General features: G+C 35.1%; 1 protein-coding gene across 2 annotated transcripts in view; it reads left to right on the top strand.

The window, feature by feature from the left end:
* cyth1b (cytohesin 1b) overlaps positions 1–20,827 on the top strand; it is an 80,736-nt gene that overhangs the window by 9,955 nt on the left and 49,954 nt on the right. Inside the window, exon 1 of one of the 2 annotated variants that reach the window (XM_051124289.1) lies at positions 5,649–6,099. The exons of the other annotated variant lie outside the window; for it this stretch is intronic. Coding sequence (XP_050980246.1) covers positions 6,021–6,099 — 79 coding nt within the window. The 5' untranslated portion in view covers positions 5,649–6,020. Of the gene's footprint in view, positions 1–5,648; positions 6,100–20,827 lie in introns of those variants that run through there. 2 annotated transcript variants of the gene reach the window in all.

The following is a 20,827-nucleotide window of genomic DNA, read 5'->3' as shown; positions in this document are numbered from 1 at the left end:
GTTTCACTGTTTGTATCATTGTATATTTCTCACAGCGAGTGTCATGGCAGATGCCCAAATCTGCTATCATTTTATAAATAATACTGGTTTTGTGTCACCGAATGTAGTTTTAAGAGTTTTTTAGGCGAGAATGTACTTGTTTAGACTTCAAATACAGGGTTGCTAGGTTTTCACAACAAAACCACTCAATTGCTGCTCAAAACTAGCACCAATCGTGTTTCGAGGGGGTCCACCATTAAAAAAAATCACATTCTGTGGGGTTGAATAAACATTTTTTGGCGGGGTTCCCCTGGTAAAATTAGCATTCCAGGGGATAAATATCACGTTATTGGGGTCGCTTCAACACACGGACATGAAAAACAACCCGTGGCAACAGTGTTAAAGTAGCCCAATTCTGTGGGAAAACCACGGACTTGGCAACACTTCTCAGATATGCAATTTGTAAAGATAACATCTATTGCAAAAGGTGTCTCGACGTTTTCTGAGATGTGAGCTCTAGGGCATCAGCGGCTGTTCAATGCTCATGAACCTACTAAAAGCAGCCTTACCTCGGCCAGATCTTCTGGAATTTTTAGCTGGCTCTGATGTCTCTATAGTGGTTAAACATGAGGTATAATTTGTTTCGGGTAGATATAACGGGCAGTTTTTGGTCTCATGAAATGATAGTACAACAAAGACATCGCTTTCCTCAGTGGACATTTAAACTAATGTTTTACTGTGAATATGAGATTGAGCTAAAGAATGAATGCTGCATCAGATGCAGGTAATCACACTCGCTCTCTCTCATAATATTCTATATAATACAGTGAGCTTTTAATACAATAATACAATAAGCTTTTAATGAAGCAACTCAACGTTCCTTCGTTAATAGTTCTAAAGTGATGTCTTCAAATTAGTAACAAAGGCTTGGGCTGAGCGGTTAAAATGAGATTTGAATCCGTGACGAAAAGTAGTTTGCACATAAGAGGGTTTTAAAAGATGTATTTACACATGCCGTCGAACGGTTGTATAAATGCAATATCACAATCATAGCCGTGTTATATGGCTGTATATCAGCACGCTGTGACCGTGTCTGTGATTTCTTTTGCAGAAACTCTTTCTGTTGTACTTTTCTCATGATTTATCCTCATTTTCAGTTCTTGTGCATCTGTGGTCTCAGTTAATTAACAGAACAACTGGACGTATTTAGGGCACATATGACTGGAACGTATGACCATAAAAAAGTGTTTCATAATGATGAAGCGGAATAAGCCTTAGAATAAATTTTTGATGGGAAACCCAAACTTCTGACCATTGTGGTTTAGAATCCATTCTTTCAGTTTCACAGTTCTGTGCACCGTTGAAACTGAAAGAATGAGCGACATCAACTCTTAGTGGACTCTGCTGATGCCGGCCAGGCGTTTATTGGGCCTGTAGCTCTTCAGCTGCGCAGGCACATAGAATTCGTTGCAAAGTCCTGAGTCCGCACCGAGCTCTCACTGTTCCTGAGCCGTCACGTCACATCACATTTTTCAGAACTACACATGAGGCAAAGGTCAAAATGTAGTTGATAGTTTATGGTATGTTGGTGTGTTTTCTAATTCTTAAACACAATTTTGACTCGTGTATATTATTTATATTGGTATGGTGCATAAACACAAGGTTTTTAGGATCAATTTAGAGGGTGGAAAGGATCTTTTGTTATGTAGCGCAGCTGCAGATTTTGACAGTCATATGTCTTGTTAGAGGGCTTTGGCACAGGAGTGTTGTGAAATGTCTTTGGGTCCTGATGTTTGGGCACTCAACTCACTAGGGAAAAGCTTGTTTTTAAAAGTCATGCTGACTAACCTTTCAAATGCAACTCGCATGTCATTTTCCTCTGTTCTTTTTTCTTCTAGCTGCGGGGTGCCCTTCCAGTCTCAAGCATTTGTTTAGAAAAGACTGAAAAAAGAGAAAGGAAAAGGCTTTTTATTTCTCTATAGTCCTGAGTCACTGCAAAAGCACAAGACTGTGAGAGTGTATGTTTGTTGAGAGGCTCTGGCGATTAAAATTATCCTGATATGCTCAGCTATGCCTTTTTTAAATTATTACTTTTAATCAGCAAGATGCCTTAAATGCCTTAAAGGATAAGTGTTGCTTTTATTATATATATATATATATATATGTATGTGTGTTTGTCCGTGTGTGATTTGTGTATAATACTTAAAGTATTTTTTACATTTCTTTTTAAATTACTCTTTGTACAAATATTATTTATAGATATAACACACCAACTACAAAAGGACACCAAAACCTGCTCATTTCCTTAACAGTGGTATAGCCTGTTGGTTAAAGATCCTGTTGGTTAATAACCAAACAGTTGTAGTTGTAGGTTTATGAATGATCTCCATTGTAATCCCAGGTTGTTCTAAAGGAACTGTCTCTGTAATACGTGTGCTGTGAATCACTGTGAATAATAGCTTCAGCTAAATGTCAAATTAATCATTTGAATTCGGTTTATCTATATTTTGAGAATGATAAAAGGTTTTTTTCTAATGTTTAGTTAGTGGAAGGTGTCAGGAAGAGCCAAACCACTAGTAAACAGTTGAGAAGTAATTTAGTGAAGTCTCATTGGTCAACATTTTGTTTTTGACCACTGAAAATGAGTATTATTTAACTATATGAATACAGAGCTGCATTAAGATGTCCATATCTCTGTGATTTAATGATACAGGGCCTTGAAAATTTAGATTCTAAAAGAAAAAGTTATTAAGAACTAGAATCTAAAATCATATTGAGAAATGTTTAATACTTCTAGAGTTACAGGCATGCAAATTTGGAAAAAAATATTTATGGCATTCAGATGATGTTCAATGCAGTTGTTTTGACAGAAATGAGATATATTTCTAGTTTCAACATTAGTTGTTCTTCCTTTTTAAAAAACGAAACAATTATCATCTGTATGCAAAGTGACTCGCATTTACTTTTTACCATTGAAAATGTGTACAATTTAGTCCTGGAGCCATGCTGAAATGGCAATATCTCTGAAATGGAAACATATAGAGCCTTAAAAATAAAGATAGCAAAAAGGAAGTCTGTTAAGGCCCAATATCCAAAAGGGCATTAAGATAACGTTAATACTTCTTGAGTTGCAGGCATGCAAACTTTTTGGAAAAGAACAAGAATACCCTTTTCCCATTTTTAAGTAGTCACCATTGGCACATAATGTTGGAAAGATTGCTAAAGTCAGTAGATTTTACTAATAGACCCACCAATCTCTTTGTAAAAATAACATGGTGATGCTGCCATCTTTCTGAAGTCATTTTTACTCCCCTGTAATTGGTTCCGAATCAGAGGTGGAAATCCTCTGGTTGAGTTGATACAGAATGACCCTACAGTAAATTGATTACATACTGTGTTTATAATCTATTTTCTGTAAATTTATGGATAAGTCTGATAGGAATGATGTGATGAATACATGGGTGGAATGAAAGGAGAGGAAGGGTGTTAACCCACATAAGAGTGACAGAAGATAAAATGAGGAAAGTAAGCTGGAAAGTACTGGGTGGACTTTCCAGCAGGATCTCCCAAATGTCTCCCCTCTGAGACCACAGATTGGGGATGTTCCCAGATGGTTTTATGGCTGCGAAACAATGTCAAATGTTATGGTTTAATACATCTATTTTGTGTTTAATGGTAAAAATACAATCTAATATGAAAAAATTTTCATTTTTGGGTGAAATGTCCCTTTAAATGAAAAGTTAACTAAAAGATCCTTTTAGGAAGGTTGTAAGTGACGTGTAAAATGCATACAATCAAGTTAGTCTTCATTCTGTAAAAACACTTTTTTTTTTTTGACAAGCTGAGATTGAGTGTAATGTTTTGTTCCTGTTTCATGACACATGACCAGTAACAAGTCAGCGATATCAGCAGTCTTATGATTCAACAGTATTGCACAAAAAACGTTTCTTTTAAATCATACATTTTTTTAGAAATTTGTAGATTTTTGTTTAGCTTGCAAGTTCCGCCTGAATATTTACGGTCAAGATTTATCTACAGAATATGATGATTTTTTTTCAAACCAAACTCAGTTGAGAATGTAAACTTTGTGAATTGGTACATAAGATTTGTATCTAGAGAAGTTTACTTCCAGATTGAAAATTTCCTAATAATTTACTTGTCATCCAAGATGTTTGTCTTTCTTTCTTCAGTCAAGTGAAATAATAAAAAAATGCACTTCTATGGTGGCCAATGGGTTGTAGGTCCAAATTGCAGTTTCAGTACAGCTTCAAAAGTCTCTACACAATCTCTGCGGAGGAATAAGGGTCTTATCTAGTAAAAAGATTAAGGTTATTTTCTTAAAAAAATGTAAATTTATGTGTAACCACAAATGTGATGCGAATGTGCATCTTCACACATTACGTGACCTAACCCTAACCCTAACTCATGTTGGAAAGGTCACGTGTGGTTAGTTCTTCATCTGTGTACTTCGGTTAAAAAAAGTAGGGTATGGCGAAAAATCTCATTTTCTCCAACTTCAAAATCATCTGCCATCATCATTTTACCTCTTTATGTAAAGAACATTTGACTTTCTTTGTACGTTCGCTTTGTAAACACCGGGTCGGTACTTCCGCCTATGTCATGCATGCCTGATTACATAACGTGTGAGGTTGAGCTAGTGCAAGATGAGAATTTGTGGTTAAAAGGTATATAAATTTGTATTTTTTGTAGAAAATTACAGATTGTTTTGCTAAATAAGACCCTTATTCCCCTTTCTGGGATCATAGAGCCCTTTAAAGCTGCATTGAAACGGCAATTTGGACTTTCAACCCATTGGCCACCACTGAAGTCCACTATATGGATAAAAATCCCAGAAAGTTTTCCTCAAAAACCTTAATTTCGCTTTGATTGAAGAAAGAAAGACATGAACTTGGATGACATGAGAGTGAGTAAATTATCAGAAAATTTTCATTCTGGAAGTGAAGTTCTCTTTTAAGAAAACATGATTCCAAAAGGATGTTTTCACTAAAGAACAAAAGAACCTTTCAGTGGAATGTTCTTAAAAGAACCATTTTTAACTGTAAAGAACCTTTAGTGGTTCCATAAATGTTAGAGGTTCTTCATGGAACCATTGATTCCAATAAAGAACCTTGTTTTTGAAAATGAAGGTCCACCCTTAACCCTGTCTCTTAAAATAACCATCACTGGAGTGTAAGCAGTTTGTATAAAAGCATACAAACAGACTGTACAGATTAGATACCAGTACACCAGAGCGCTTTTTACAATTGCCATGATACCGTGCTGTGATTTTCATCATGAAAGACATTTCTTGTCATGTAAAGTTATTTAAAATGCCTCTACGAACACGCAATTACCATAGAAACAACCACACGAGCACAAAATGCACTGGAAAGCACCAATCTGGGTGCACGTGGGTTTCAGAGGGTCTCAACCTAACACAATGCACACGTGTCTGCAGGCGTACATTTATAGACGGGGTGGGTGATCTTGTGATTCTCCATGAGTAAACATATACATGCCCTTTAAAACCACGCATGGCTCAGATGCCCGAGATGGTTGAGCTCTGACTAAACTGCCCTCTGTACTTGTGGGAGTGAGTGGGGAGGTGTTCTGGGAGGTGCTGATGAGCTTGTGCTTATGTCTATGTAAATCATTCTCTACCAAAGCATTTCACAGCAGAGACTTTCCGATAGAAATCAGTGTCATAGACAGAGAAAGCCCTGGATGGTAAAGTGGCAGTGAGTACGAGGAGAGAGAGAGAAGGAGGAGAGACAATACAAGGGAGAAGTCAGTGAGTGAGATTGCAAGAGCAGCGCACGGCGGAGCGCAGAGCAGCGCTGCCGTCAGAGGTCTTTGCTTTGGAATCTGTCGGACAGCAAAATTGATGATAAAGATAAGCCTTACATATATATCAACATTTTAACAAGTTCTGCTTTCACACGAGAGGGGAAGTAGCTTGTGTTTTCTCTCACACCGCTCACAGGGACTTACTTCTCACAATCGCACTTTCATATTCAAAGTGATACGGGGACTGTTGAGCTATGGGGACGGTGAGCGAACTCTGTGCGTCAAGCTTCCAGGCGTTCTTGTGTCCCACAGTTTGTCCGGCTCCTCCAGCAGGTGGGTCTGTCATTATGTGTGTGTGTGTGTGTGTATTACATCCACAATGACAAAAATGTGGTGTAGGGTTTCCTTTGATACTACTTTCATTCAGAAATTGCTGGTGAATTTCATAGCAAGCAACACACTGAATTAAATGGGACATTTTGAAGTAGAATGACTGTTATTACGTTAATAATCATCACTTTTTCCCAACTTTGACAAGTCATTTTACAGTGAAATCTAGGACTTGTTCGGACTGATTTAAGGGGGGCATGAAATGCATTTTCAGATCTTTATTTTATGATTCTGAAGGTTAGCCATTCAAGTTTTTTCAACAAAAAGTCCAAAATTTTCACTCTTTGTCAAACACGCTCCATTTCGAGGGGTGTTAGTTCTTCAGAAACGTATGTAAACGTCTACTGCTGAGTTTGGTGAACTTCACCATAACATATCCACGCTTTCCTCCACTGGAAAATGCTTCACACAGTATATTAACATTCAACTCAGTAACACCTGAATTGATACATTTGGTCTCTTAAGAACAGTATACGCTAGCTTGATGTTTATTACAAACTATTAAAAATTAATTAAAAATTTATATACTTTCTGACATTGCTTCCAAGGACAAATTTGGCACTGCCAGAGATTTCGAAACAAGATATTTAATAAAACAACCCGCTTGTTGAGCATCATTAAAGGGATAGTTCACCCTAGAGTGAAAATTAATTAATTAAGTCCTTCGTTCATCTTCGGGACACAAATTAAGATATTTTTTGATGAAATCCGAGAAGAAGTTGTTGAATAAAAAAAAAAAATATTCTCATAGCTTTATAGCTTTATGGTTGAACCACTGATGTCACATGACTATTTTAACAATGTCCTTACTACCTTTCTGGGCCTTGAATGTGGTAGTTGCATTTCTGTCTGTGCAGGATCAGAAAGCTCTCGAATTTCATTGAAAATGTCTTAATTTGTGTTCTGAAGATGAGTTCTTACAGGGTTGGTGAGTAATTAATGACAGAATTTTTATTTTTGGGTGAACTGTCCCTTTAAGAAAACATTCTGAAATAAACTTCAGCCATGTATTTCCAATAGTGTTACTTATGATTGAAGGACACACGAGTTGCGAAAAGCACACTTTGTTGATTTACAGTACATGTGAATGTTAAAGGGCTTGTAGAAGAAAATTGTCATGAATGTTGCAATTCCAGATCATAAAAATTCATATTTTAAAATGAGGAGTTAGCTTTGCGGTATGAAACTTGCAATGTGTGTTCTGTAAATGTCAAGGACATTTGTGATGCATCATCTGAAAGCTGATTAAATAAGCTTTCCATTGATGTATGGTTTGTTAGGATAGGACAATATTTAATCGAGACTTTTGTGGTCCAGGGTAACATTTTGATTTTCATTTCATGACCCCTTTAAGTGATGCACCCATAATGCTGGAACCATTGGAGATCTGAGTAAAATCACGTGCAGCTGCATGTTATATCAATCTAGTGTTGTTGCCGTGGTGATAAACAGTGTCCCTGGATCATGGAATTGTTGGATGAGAAACGGAGCTGCCGTCATGGTCATGCAATGTGAGACAAATCATTTGTTTTGTTGATGGAAAGTTGCTGGGCTGTTACAAAGAGTGTTTCTGATATAATTACTGTTGGAGCACTAATAATAGTGTGTCCGTATGATGATCGTGAGACGTCCACCTGTTGTCAACTGACCTTCAGTCATGTCCTCTATATATACTGTATATCTATAGTAGTATGATCAGGTTTCACTGTGGACTTTCGCCTGCACTGTTCGTTCTTTATGTACTCGGTCCTGCATGCTTCTGTTTATCTGTTTGTTTTAGCACTCTCGGCGGGTTTATGCATGTTTGTTGCTTATCAGTGCGGTTTGTGTGAATTAAGTGTTAGAGCTGCTGAGACAGTCATTAGGTGAGAATGAAGAGGAGAAACTCTGTGTGAGAGAGACAGATGAAGGGGTGGGACTGACGAAGATCCTGTTTTGTTTTTGACATCGTAAGAGGAAGAAATCAGTGAAGGGTTTAGATCTGGGGCTTTTTACGTTGGACAGACTTCCTCAGTTTTCTTCATGCCATCTGTCAAAACTCAGTGACAAAATCCCCCAATGGTCCACAAAAAATGCAGATTTGAAAACACAAAAGCCTGTTTGGCAAATTAATTGTTGCTGTTTTATTGCTTAAGACTTAATGGAGTTCTCCCTTGTGTTTCCTGCGACTGACACAAATGAGGATATTGTTGCCATAAAGTAAAAGCCCAGTGGATTGTGCATGTGTTTGTGGCACTTGAGAGCTGTTGCGGGTTGCAGGTTTGAATCTGGCCTACTAAATGTGAATGTAATTACATATTCAATAATGTAAACTGGGATTTCCCCATCACTACATTTTTGGATTTGATAGATGAAAACTGACCACAAATCAGTGCACTAACTTGTGTTCTTATATAAAGTGTTTTCACAACATGTCATCAATCGGCCATATTGGCGGCACTGAACATAAACAATGCCACTTAACCGAACAGAAATAGCAAATTTTGCTAATTATTGCTGTTGAAAATGGTCAATTATTGTCATGTTTTGGGCTGTACTAATCGGTCGGACCAGGAAAAACATTTGGAGTACTGTAGACAGCCAAAAGTTATAACAAATCAAGGAGAAGAGTGCAAAAAACTGAGGAAAGAAGGCAATTTTGGTTGGCCAAACTAAACCAGGATTTCCAGAGCAAGAATCTTGACAACATTCATGTTTGTTTTCATCATTTCCGGTCAGGTAGGTGAAATATTAGGCTAATATCTTAATTAATACTGCTTGTATGTATCTTTACCACTAATTTAAGATTGTCAAAATATCGCTGCTTCCACGCTTTTTTTTTCCCTGTGGTTTAGATGGCATAAATCACCAGAACAATGTAGTTTAGTTGTACATTAACCATGCAATCCATGCTGTTGTTTACATCTGAGTATCACCAATATGGTCGTGCACTGGGTAGCTGACCAAACGGTGATGTAAGTGCAAACCCTCTATTGTTAAATCTACCTCAGTAATGGTGCAGTGCCTGACTGAACAATACATTAGCTATAATTTTAGATGTAATGACAGATAAAAGATTTCTATTCTCGCACTGTCTGCTTGAAGAGTATTTTCTTAACTTGAGCTGTTCACTATTTGACCTGTTCATTCTTCAGCCCTGGAGGAGTTTACATCACACTGTCTGGCTCGTGTTAGTACCCAACCCATTCCCTCCACCCATACACAGACACATACAAACAACATAGCAAATTTTGGACACTAAAAAGACGCTTCTCTTTGTTTTATGTCACGTTCGTCAGAATAATATCAGCTGGTCATCACTGGTAAGGAATTAAGTTTCAAAACACTATTTTAACTGCACTGGTGCTCTAAGGGTGATTTGAGCACTGGGATTTTTCACTGTGACGCTTGTCTGTGTTTGCATGAAACAGACAAACTGTTGGTCTGTGCATTAGCAGTAGTGATTTTTCAGTGACGCTTTCTGCAATTATGCAAGTATGTGGCAGCAAGTGTCTTCATGAGTGAGCCGATGAATCATTCAGTCAATTAAATCATTCAAAAACACTGATTCATTCAGGAACAAAATATTGCTACTTTGTGTTGCTCAGATGGTGTTTTTTTGCTCTACCAAGCTGTTTTTTACTCAGTGTCAACTTATATATATATAAAGGGGAGCACATTATATATATATAAAGGAGCACATAAGTGTTGTGTTTTTAGTATCGGTATATTGTGCAAAACACAAATTTCCACTATAGCTGTCAAACGATTAGTTGTGATTTAATCAGATCCAAAATAAATGTTTATGTTTGCATATGCGTATGTACTGTGTATATTTATTATTTATATATAAATACTCACACATACATGTATATATTAGTGAAAAATATGTTAGACTTATATATAAAGTTATTATATATAAACAAAATTATATACAAGTATTAGGGCTGGCCGATTAATAAAAGTAATCGAAATCGAAAAGTAATCGAATGTGAAATTTTCTCATATCGGTTATTTATTTATTTATTTTTTTGTCCTGTTAATATTTACCCACGTTCTGCAAGTTCTTGTTTACAGAGTTCTTTGTTTTTTCAAAAGATTTTTTTCTTTATTTCAAGAAATGTGTGCTTTGATTTCAATTGTTTACATTTCTCTAACAAATAACCATAAATAGTTTGTTTCCTTCAAATCCCACCTTTAATAGTTCATTATATTTACAATACAAACCTTTAATGAACCATAAGGGTAAAAAAAAAATGAAATAAGTAAAAAAAACAAAACAAATAAAATAAATTGAAAAAAACGTTCATTAATCGTAATCAAGGTAAAATGTTCAATTTATTGAGATTTTCATTTTAGGTCATATCGTCCAGCCCTAGAAATGTACATATATGTATGTGTGTGTGTGTGTGTATATATATATATATATATACACACATATACATACACTTCACTCTGCAGCACTAAAACTGCCTGGCAACCTGGCAAAATAAAAACTGGCTGATTTTAGGTTTGAAAATGTTGAGAATGCATATAAAAAAAGAGAAAAAGAGAAAAAAAAATGAAAATTTAAATGTTAGTATTGTATTTTTAAGGTGTATCGTAAAATAATTGTATTTTTGTTTAATATTTTTATTTTTCTTCATTATTCATCCATTATTCATATCATTATTCATTCTTGATTTATTATTTTGTTTATTATTTTATTTTAAAAATTGACTAAATAAAGTGCAATAATACTATTATTACTATTATTATTATTTTTTTTATATATATAGTTATATTTAATAGGTCACAATATGTGCAATGTGAGCACCAAACCAAATCTTCAGGTGCTCTTGTGAGAACCACACCAAAAAATGTATGAGCACCACTGTATATATTGCATATTAAACTGATGTAGAAAAAAATCACTGAAGCTATGTCCTTGTTTCTCTGTTATACATTTGAAGAAATGCACTGGATTCTTTTGGGTAAGGAACATGATTTAAGAGCCTTTTATACAAGGACTTTTTTTGTCTTTGTAAAAATATATGCATGACGTGATTCTATTTTAGCAAGTCATTTGTTATGAATCATTACCAAATCACTTTTTACTTACAAAAAAATGGACAGGGGATTCAATGCATCCTTTTGCATGCTCTTTCATTTCTCCAGAGTTTGGCAAACTACAGCGTTTTTCAATCCAGTGAATAAGGAAGTCATTTGCTTTGAGTATACTAAGGACTGTTCCCATAATGACACTTGAGAATCAAAAAGACAAATATGTGTGTCAAGCTGCTCTCACTGTCACATTCAGTTCAATTCGCTTTTAGAATTAATAATATATGTTGTTCCGTAGAAGCTTCACAAAAAGTGATGTTTTCAATGATACAGTCTGTTAATTGCTCAAAGATGAGTGTCAGAGTAATATCCATATCACAGCTGTAAGATGATAAAAGGTTATTATTTGGTTAGTTAGTGTCATGTATTCAGTGAAGCAGACATAATGAATAACTTCGACTATCAGTACAGCTTGTGATCATTGTAATTATAGTAGAAGGATGGTTTTTCATAAACATTTCACTCTTGGCTGATCATTATTTTAACAAATAGCTTCACGTATTAAAACTGTGACTGTTGTGTTTTATAATTAGTTAAAAAATATAAGCTGCAAAGATTAGAGGAGTCCATCTGAAAGGTTAAAATCAAAGACAGCTGTATTTTTTTTCTTCCACAGGAAGAAGGTGCAATTGAGAGGCCAATTACTAGGTACCCAAAACTTTTTGCTGTAAAAGTGCTGGTGTGAGTCTGTCTGTGTGTATTGAGAGACAGAGAGATTTCAAGCTGTGCAAAAAAAGCCTTGAGTGAGTGTAACTTCGCTTAAAGGTCACTCCAAGTCAGATGGAAGGATGGTAAGAAGGCATAATCAAAAGAAATCGTTCAGGAAGTGCGAACGTGGGAATGCGAGAATGGAGAGGGATATTGCGAACTACTGTTCAGTGAGGAGGAAGTAGATTGCGTAAAAGAGAGTGTAATGAGAGTTTCATCTGGCATATACTTTTATTCACACACACACACACACACACACACACACATTGTGATTCAGATGTCATGGGCGGCTCAGTAATTTCAAATTCTATTCATGGTGAGTCAGTAAGTTAATCAACCTTTCTAGTGTTTTATTATCACCACCTCCAAATTCATGTGTGGCTAATGATGAACTTTTAAAGAGGTTTAATGATTTAATTTGTATATGTTTATGTTGTACAATGTTAGTGCGTTTCGTAGAAATTTTAGTGCTTCTTTTATAAAGTTACCTCAGAGAATGCGTTTTCTTAGTAAAATTATATATGCATACTGTAATTTAGGGCTGCATAATCGTGTGTGTGTGTGTGTTTTAATAAAAATAGTGAGTTTGATTTTATTCATTTTTTTTTGATTTTTCTTTTTTGTTACTGTGCTAGTTTGTAGGGCTGTAATTTGTAAAATAAAATAAACAAAATGAGAATTATTTTTATCAATTGTTACTATTGTAAAATTTTCCCCCCAAAATCTAGTATTTAAGAAAAATAAAAAAATAATAATTTTAGTTTACTTTGTAACTGCAAAATTAGAAATTAGAAATTAGAAAAATGACTAAATTATTAAAGAAAAACAAAATAAGAATTTTGTGATATTTCCCCCTAAAAATCTAGTATTTAAGAAAAATAATAAAATATTAATCATTTTAAAAATTATTCATATATTGATTAATGAATAATGAATTAAATAAAATGACTAAATGATTAAATAAAAACAAAATAAGAATGCTTATTTTTGTAATATTTAATATAAAAATGCAGTATTTAAGAAAAATAAAATATTAATAATTTCACTTTATAACTGCAAAATTACAATGCTAATATTAATACTAATATATACTGTGATTTAGGGCTGCACAATTAGGAGAAAAATTCTGCGTTTGTGTGTGTGTGTTTTAATAAAAATTTGATTTTGATGTAAAATGCAATACATTTTTTTTTCCAGGTTTACTATGCTAGTTTGCAGGACTGAACAATTTGGCCAAAATTGAAATGAAATTAAATGAAGTAAAATAAATAAAATAAAATAAAATAATAAAAACAAAATAAGAATTATTATTATTATTAATTGCTACTATTGTAAAATTTCCCCCCAAAAAATCTAGTATTTAAGAAAAAAATAATAATAATTTTAGTTTACTTTGTAACTGCAAAATTACAATACCAAATAACGCTAAATAAAAAGAAAAATGACTAAATTATTAAATAAAAACAAAATAAGAATTATTACTTTTGTGATATTTACCCCTAAAAATCTGGTATTTAAGAAAAATAATAAAATATTAATATTAATTTTAGTTTACTTTGTAACTGCAAAATTGCAATACTAATATTAATGGCTGTCATAATTACATTTTTAAATATTAAACCATTAAACTTTTATGTTGGTGGAAAACCACAGAGAGAATAATAGCACTAAGCTGTAACACAATTTCTGTTTTATTTTGATTAATCATGCAGCCCTATTGAGATCCTATTAGTCATGAATCTTTACCAAGCCATAAATCAAAGACAGAAAAATAAGTTCATCCTTTTTGCGTTCTCATACAACATTACTTTATGTAGCGATTAGATAGTGTCTTCCTCTATACGTACAGCATAAGGTTCTCGGTCGTAGAAAACTGAAACATAATAATACGTTATTGGTGTTGCGTTATGCATTGTGTCCCAACACATTCTGTAATTGAAAATATGTAAAATCATTTGATCTGAAGCATTTTTGAAGCATTGAACTTACTGTAGCTGCCACTGAAAATCAACAACAGAAAAAAGCCTTTGGTCATGGTAAAACTTTTTCATTTTGTGACTGAAATTGTATGACTAACACTAAAAAAGGGTGAAAACAGTATGAAATGACCCCTTGAAGTAACCTGCCAGGCAGATAGTTAGATAGAAAGTTGGAATGAGAATATGTATGCTTAAGAACAATTCAAAGAAGACCGAAAATGACTGTAGCGTGAAGAGGAGAATGAGTGTGTGAGTGGAGAGAGGTGTGATATGAGTGAAGTGAGTCACTGTGAGCCTATATTATCATGCTGGAAGCAAGTCAGTGCTGCCCACTCACGGATCTCCCATGATGCCGACGTGGTGGCCCACCAGCTCTTCTGAGGGAGTCACCGTCTGTGATGATAAACAGTGAAGGACAAAACAAATCTTATTTACATCTCTCTTTCTCACTTATTTCCAAAACCTAATGAGCTGCCTCCTGCCTACACAAGCAGCTGCTTTCTATGACAGCAGACTGAAATTGGACTGAAGTTGAGTGATTTTTAGCACTTTTCAGGAATTCATACAAATAGCAGTTTGTATTTGTAGCTATTGGGTGATTCAACGATTGATTTCAATATAGCCGTCGTTCCAAACCCATAAGACCTTCGTTTGGAACACAAATTAAGATATTTTTGATAAAATCCAAAAGCTTTCTGACCCTGCATAGGTTCAAGGCCCAGAAAGGTAGACAGACATCATTAAAATTGTCCATGAGGGTGGGTAATAAATGACAGAATTTTCATTTTTGGGTGAACTATCGCTTTAAAGGGGTCATCGGATGCCCATTTTCCACAAGTTGATATGATTCTTTAGGGTCTTAATGAAAAGTCTATAATATACTTTGGTTAAAAAATCTCAATGGTAGTGTAAAACAACACCCTTTTTACCTTGACAAAATCAGCTCTGCAAAATTCATCCTGTTCTGGTCGAGGTTGCTTTAAATGTTAATGAGCTCTGCTCGCCCCGCCCCTCTCTTCTCTCTGTGGAGTGACGAGCCTGTTTACTTTAGCTGCATTTAGCCACGTTTAGCCGCTAAACTTGCTAACTAGCACATTATTAGGAAAGGCGATTCATAAAAAAAAGATTCATAAAAAAACCCCTTATACTCACTTCTGCTGTAAGTGGAGCTGGATCACGAATGATTCGCACGAACATAGACGGATATATGTAGATCGGGACGCGCATTCCCTTCGCAAACAAGCGTAATGTTAGGAGTAAATGACGACCACTATGTTCATTATTACATCCAGCAACACACCACCTCAATCGCTCAGCTCTTGTCTAACTTGCATCCCTGCTCCGGCATCAAAACATGGAGGTCGGACTGTTACAGCTGATCTGAGGTAAGACGCTCATGTCAATCATCTATCGTGGGAGCGGCCTCAGTGGGTGTGATGCCACACCGATAGGCATCTGAGAATGGCTCGATTTGAAAAAGGGAACATTATTGTTACAGATTAATTAAAAACCACTTCATGGATTTTTATCGTTATAGGGTAGATTTGTACATACACTGCCAACACGCATCCGATGACCCCTTTTAGGTACTACTTTTGGGAACAGATTTTGTGTTGAGAGGTTTTAGAACAAAGCTTCTATCTATAAATCCTTAAATTTCATTTTCTAGTCCTCCGGAGTCACTTATTGAACTCTGCCTTTCCAAAGAGAATGACCAGCCACAGAATCCATTATTCCTGGGGGTTTCTCCTTTTATTGGATCTTCTTGACAAGTTAATATTTAACTCCTGTCCCTAAAATCTGTCCCACATTCTCATACCTTATCATCTCTGATCGCCATCCGGAATGAGCAGTGGAGACTATAAACCTACACACGGCAATTTCATCTAATACAAATTTCCTCCTCTCTTGAAGTCCTGAATGAGTAGTTCAGCTAAAAATAAAAAGGTGTCATTATTCACTCACCATCATGTCATTGCAAACCCGAATGGCTTTCATTAAGTTATACAATAGGTTTCTGTGAGGAATGGACTGAAATGTAATTTATTTAATAATTAAATAATCTTATTCTCCAGTAAGCAAATGGATCAGAGATTTTAATTTTCATTTAGACTACCAGTCAGACGTTTTTGTACAGTAAGGTTTTTAATGTTTTTAAAGAATACCCATCTCAACAATCTTTCTGGTTCTGGTAAGGAATGAAAACAGCTGAGAAAGAAAACGGCTGTGCATCATTATATAGGATCCTTTCAGTCGGTCTTAAAGGAGAAGTCCACTTCAAAAAAAAAGATTGACATATAATGTACTCACTCCCTTGTCATCCATGATGTTCATGTCTTCCTTTCTTCAGTCATAAAGAAATTATGTGTTTTGAGGAAAACATTTCGGCATTTTTCTCCATATAATGGACTGCTATGGTGCCCCGATTTTGAACTTTCAAAATGCAGTTTAAATGAGGCTTCAAACGATCCCAAATGCGGTCCCAGCTGAGGAAGAAGGGTCTTATCTAGCTAAACGATTGGTTATTTTCATTAAAAAAATACAATTTAAATACTTTTTAGTCTCAAATGCTCGTCTTGTCTTGCTCTGCCTGAACTCTGTGTATTCTGGTTCAAAACAGTTAATAATAAGTCAAAAATAATTTCAAAATCGCTGCAGAAGTACCAACCCAGTCTTTGCAAAGTGAACATGCAAAGAAGATCAAACACCTTTAACAAAAATGGTAAAACAGTGATATAGGATGATTTTGAAGTTGAGGGAGAACATGAGATGGGAGTTTTTCGACATACCCTAACTGTCATGAAGTGGAACAAAAACAGTCCAGGCAGAGTAAGACAAGACGAGCGTTTGGCATTGAAAAGCATATACATTTTATTATTTTTATTAAAATAATCGATCGTTGCACTAGATAAGACCCTTCTTTCTCTGCTTCTTTACAACCTCATTTGGGATCGTTTGAAGCCGCATTTAAACTGCATTTTCAAAGTTCAAAATCGGGGCACCATATCAGTCCATTATATGGAGAAAAATGCTGAAATGTTTTCCTCAAAAAACAATTTCTTTACGACTCAAGAAAGAAAGACAAGAACATCTTGGATGACAAGCAAGTGAGTAAATTATTTGTAAACTGTTGTTCTGGAAGTGGACTTCTCCTTTAAAGTGACAGCAGCCTATAAATTCCTGCTGCTGTCATTAATGCTAATCAAACAACAAAACACAGCTTAATCAAAAATTAATCTATATTTAATTTATTCAGTGACCACTATGCAGTTATTTAACACTTAATTCCTGAACCTGAAAGCTACCGACCTTATCCACCTTTTTCTTTCCATAAAATTTTGTCAATTTTATGGGTCTGGCTTCCAGTCTCACCCACATCCAGCTATTTTTCAGCTGTACAAAACAGCTCATTTGCTGCTTAATCTTGCAGTGTGTCTTACCATGCTATTTTAATGTATTATCTAAATTATGAGCACACTGGTTTGTAGTGCAAACATTTTGTAACGTTTACTGCACATTATTCTGGTTGTTGTTATTTCCCTATAGTGTCTAATGAACTCATTATCACTGAATGAAGTCTCACCAATAGACTTCCTTCTGTGTGACAGACTAAGGTGGATATTACTGGTAACTTTGTTCTTTTGTTGGTCTTTGTTCCGATCCGTGACTTAAAAACCACAATATGATCCGAATCGTGAGTTTAGTGATCTGTTAAACCACTAATGGCTTCAGAAAGCTTTGAATAAATTGCACGGTTCATATTGACCAATTGAATGATAATTTTATGGTGCTTTTTGTTATTCCTGATTCACTTTCACTATAGTGAAACAACTTCAAAAGAGCAGCTTTAATATTATGGGGCAGTCATGGCCTAATGGTTAGAGAGTCAGACTTGTAACCCAAAGGTAACAGGTTCGAGTCACACGTCCGTGTCCATGTGTGTGTGTATTTGTTCACTTCTTACTCCTGTGTGTGCGCACTTGGACGTGTGAAATGCAGAGCACAAATTCCAAGTATGGGTCACCATATTTGGCCACACATCACGTCCTTTCCTTATTCAGAACTTCACGTTGTGTTCCACACTTATATGGTTTGGTATTAATGACTATTTTCATTTTTGGGTGAGTTGTTAGCAGGTCTCTGTTTCACTCTATGGACCAGCATTTTCCACCCCAGCTATATGGTGCATTTTAATATGTGGATTAGTTGGGTTCTGGAGCTGTAGCTGCCAAAGCAGTGAGTAATGACATCATAAACACAGAGGCAGCTTCTGGGCTTTCTTCTATTGTCTGATGCTTTGCTCTGCTCTGCTTCAGACATGGAGCCAATCAGCATCCCAAGCACTGTCATGACTAACTCTACAGTATGTTTGAAAGAGGAAGAACACCTTCTCTCAAATATAAGTACAGTATATATATATATATAAAAATGTAGCTAAACTTTGACACAAACTATTCAGAAGAACTTTTTTATTAGACGTGGGAGATGTTTTAAGCATCAGCCTATCACAGATATATTGCTCATAACGGCACTACTGTCACATCAGACTCCCAGGGAAGATCAGGTGGATTTTTTGGCACAGTATCACAAGTGCTGAAACTTCTTAAATCAGATAAGCATAGCAGGTTAATGTTTATTTAACCCGCCCGCTCATGTTGGTCCGTATGTGTGCATCTGGTGTGTCACTGTCACTGTAGAACGTTAACTGACTGTTGTGGCTTTACTCTTGATTTAGCTCTCGTGTACTTTTGTTTAAAAACCCCCAGATAGTTTTCTTCTTTATTTTATTAAATGTCATCAGACAAACTGTAATGACTCATAATAGGAACGTCTGATGAAAATGTCACTTTGGTCAAAAGGGAGATTAAAGACATTAATAAGACATTTATATCAAAACATTTAAAAGCATTTAAAAACAATTTAAAAACATTTATATCAAAAGATTTCTATTTCAAATTATTGTTGTCTTTTAAACTTTTTTATTAATTAAAGAATCATGGAAAAAAAAAATTATTATGGTTTCCACAAAATTATCAGTTTCCAGTTGTGACCCTGGACCACAAAACCAGTCTTAAGACGCTGGGGTATATTTGTAGCAAAAATACACTGTATGGGTCAAAATTATAGATTTTTCTTTTATGCCAAAAATCATTAGAAAATTAAGTAAATATCATGTTCCATTAAGATGTTTTGTAAAATTCCTACTGTAAATGTATCAAAACTTAAGTTTTGATTAGTAATATGCATTGCTGAGAACTTCATTTGGACAACTTTAAAGGTGATTTTCTCTATTTTGATATTTTTGCACCCTCAAATTCCATATATTGAAATAGTTGTATCTCTGCCAAGTATTGTTCTATCCTAACAAACCATATATCAACAAAGCTTATTTATTCAGCTTTCTGATGATGTATAAATCTCAATTTCAAAAAATAGACCCTTATGACTGATTTTGTGGTCCAGGGTCACAATTGTGATAATAACATGTTTACTATGTGATAAGAAATAAACATTACACTGATTTCTGATTTAAGACTGGAGTAAAATTCTGCTTTGCCAACAACTTTTAAGTTGTAATAACATTTCAAATGTCTTTCTGTGATATTATGTATTATTCATATGCCTTGGCACACTCAGCATGGCTCTAATTGTTCTGCAACATTTATTCTTCTATTATTTCCTTTCATATACTGTGTCCATGGAAATGGTTTGTGCTCTGAATTGTTTGCCATGTCAAGGAGAGCATTAGCATAAATCAGCTGTCGTCTTTGAGAGGGCTATTTCAACAGGTTTCTTATTTAATCGTGCAGCTGCTGTGTTTGCTCTGACTTTTAATTCTGTGCTGAAAACAGAACAGCCCACCAGTCCCTTGTGATGCAAAATATCCGCACTGACCTCAGTCATCACTGGACGACACACATACAGACGGTATGTGTGTCGTAACGATGGTGTTTAATTGGTTAAGAGTGAGAGATTTGATGTTCCTGTTTTCTGTAGGGTTCATGTGGTGAAGGCTGAAGAACTTATGAAGTTAACAATAAGCTTTAGACTCAATATTGGAATGAATAGACCCATAAATGTCGACTTCGTCAGTTTATCTGAAATTGTTTGCTAATTTGAAAACTAATAATAGAAGTTAGTTTCTCCATGTGTTAGAACTGAAATGTACTGACAGATAATCAGGATTATGGAAAACTTGGAAGTACTACATAATTTTGATATCCAGACCTGGAAAAGTCATAGAAACTATTAAAATCTTAAAATGTCATGAGAAAAATAATGGAAATCATGGATGTCTGTGTATTTAAACGTTCCTTTTAAAGGGATAGTTCACCCAAAAATGAAAATTACCCCATGATTTATTCGCCCTCAAGCCATCCTAGGTGTATATGAGTTTTTTTCTTTCAGACAAATAAATCAAAGTTACATTATAAAATTTCCTGGTTCTTCCAAGCTTTATAATTGTAGTGAATGGGTGTTGAGATTTTTGAGTCCAACAAAGTGCATCCATCCATCATAAAAAGTACTCCACACGGTTCCAAGAGGTTAATAAAGGCCTTCTGAAGCAAATCGATGCATTTGTGCAAGAAAAATATCCATATTCAAAACTTTATAAAATGTAAACTCTAACTTTGCTAGTCTCGCGAAAACCAAATTTTGTCCCCTCTTGGTTTATACCGAAATCCTGTGACATTTTTCTTTACAAATCATCATTTTGTGCTTCTAATTATTAACTGGTGTTTTAATTTTACTCTCTCTTCTGCACTTTCATGTTTGTCACAGCGTTCACCTATGTCATCTACTGGAACAGTTAGCGGATGATAGAGATTACAGTTTATAAAGTTTTAAATATAGATATTTTTCTTGCACAAACACATCGATTCCCTTCAGAAGGCCTTTAT

Source organism: Labeo rohita, chromosome 12 (genome assembly GCF_022985175.1).
Source record: "Labeo rohita strain BAU-BD-2019 chromosome 12, IGBB_LRoh.1.0, whole genome shotgun sequence".
NCBI classification, from domain to species: domain Eukaryota; kingdom Metazoa; phylum Chordata; class Actinopteri; order Cypriniformes; family Cyprinidae; genus Labeo; species Labeo rohita.
This window is presented reverse-complemented; position numbering and strand designations above follow the sequence as displayed.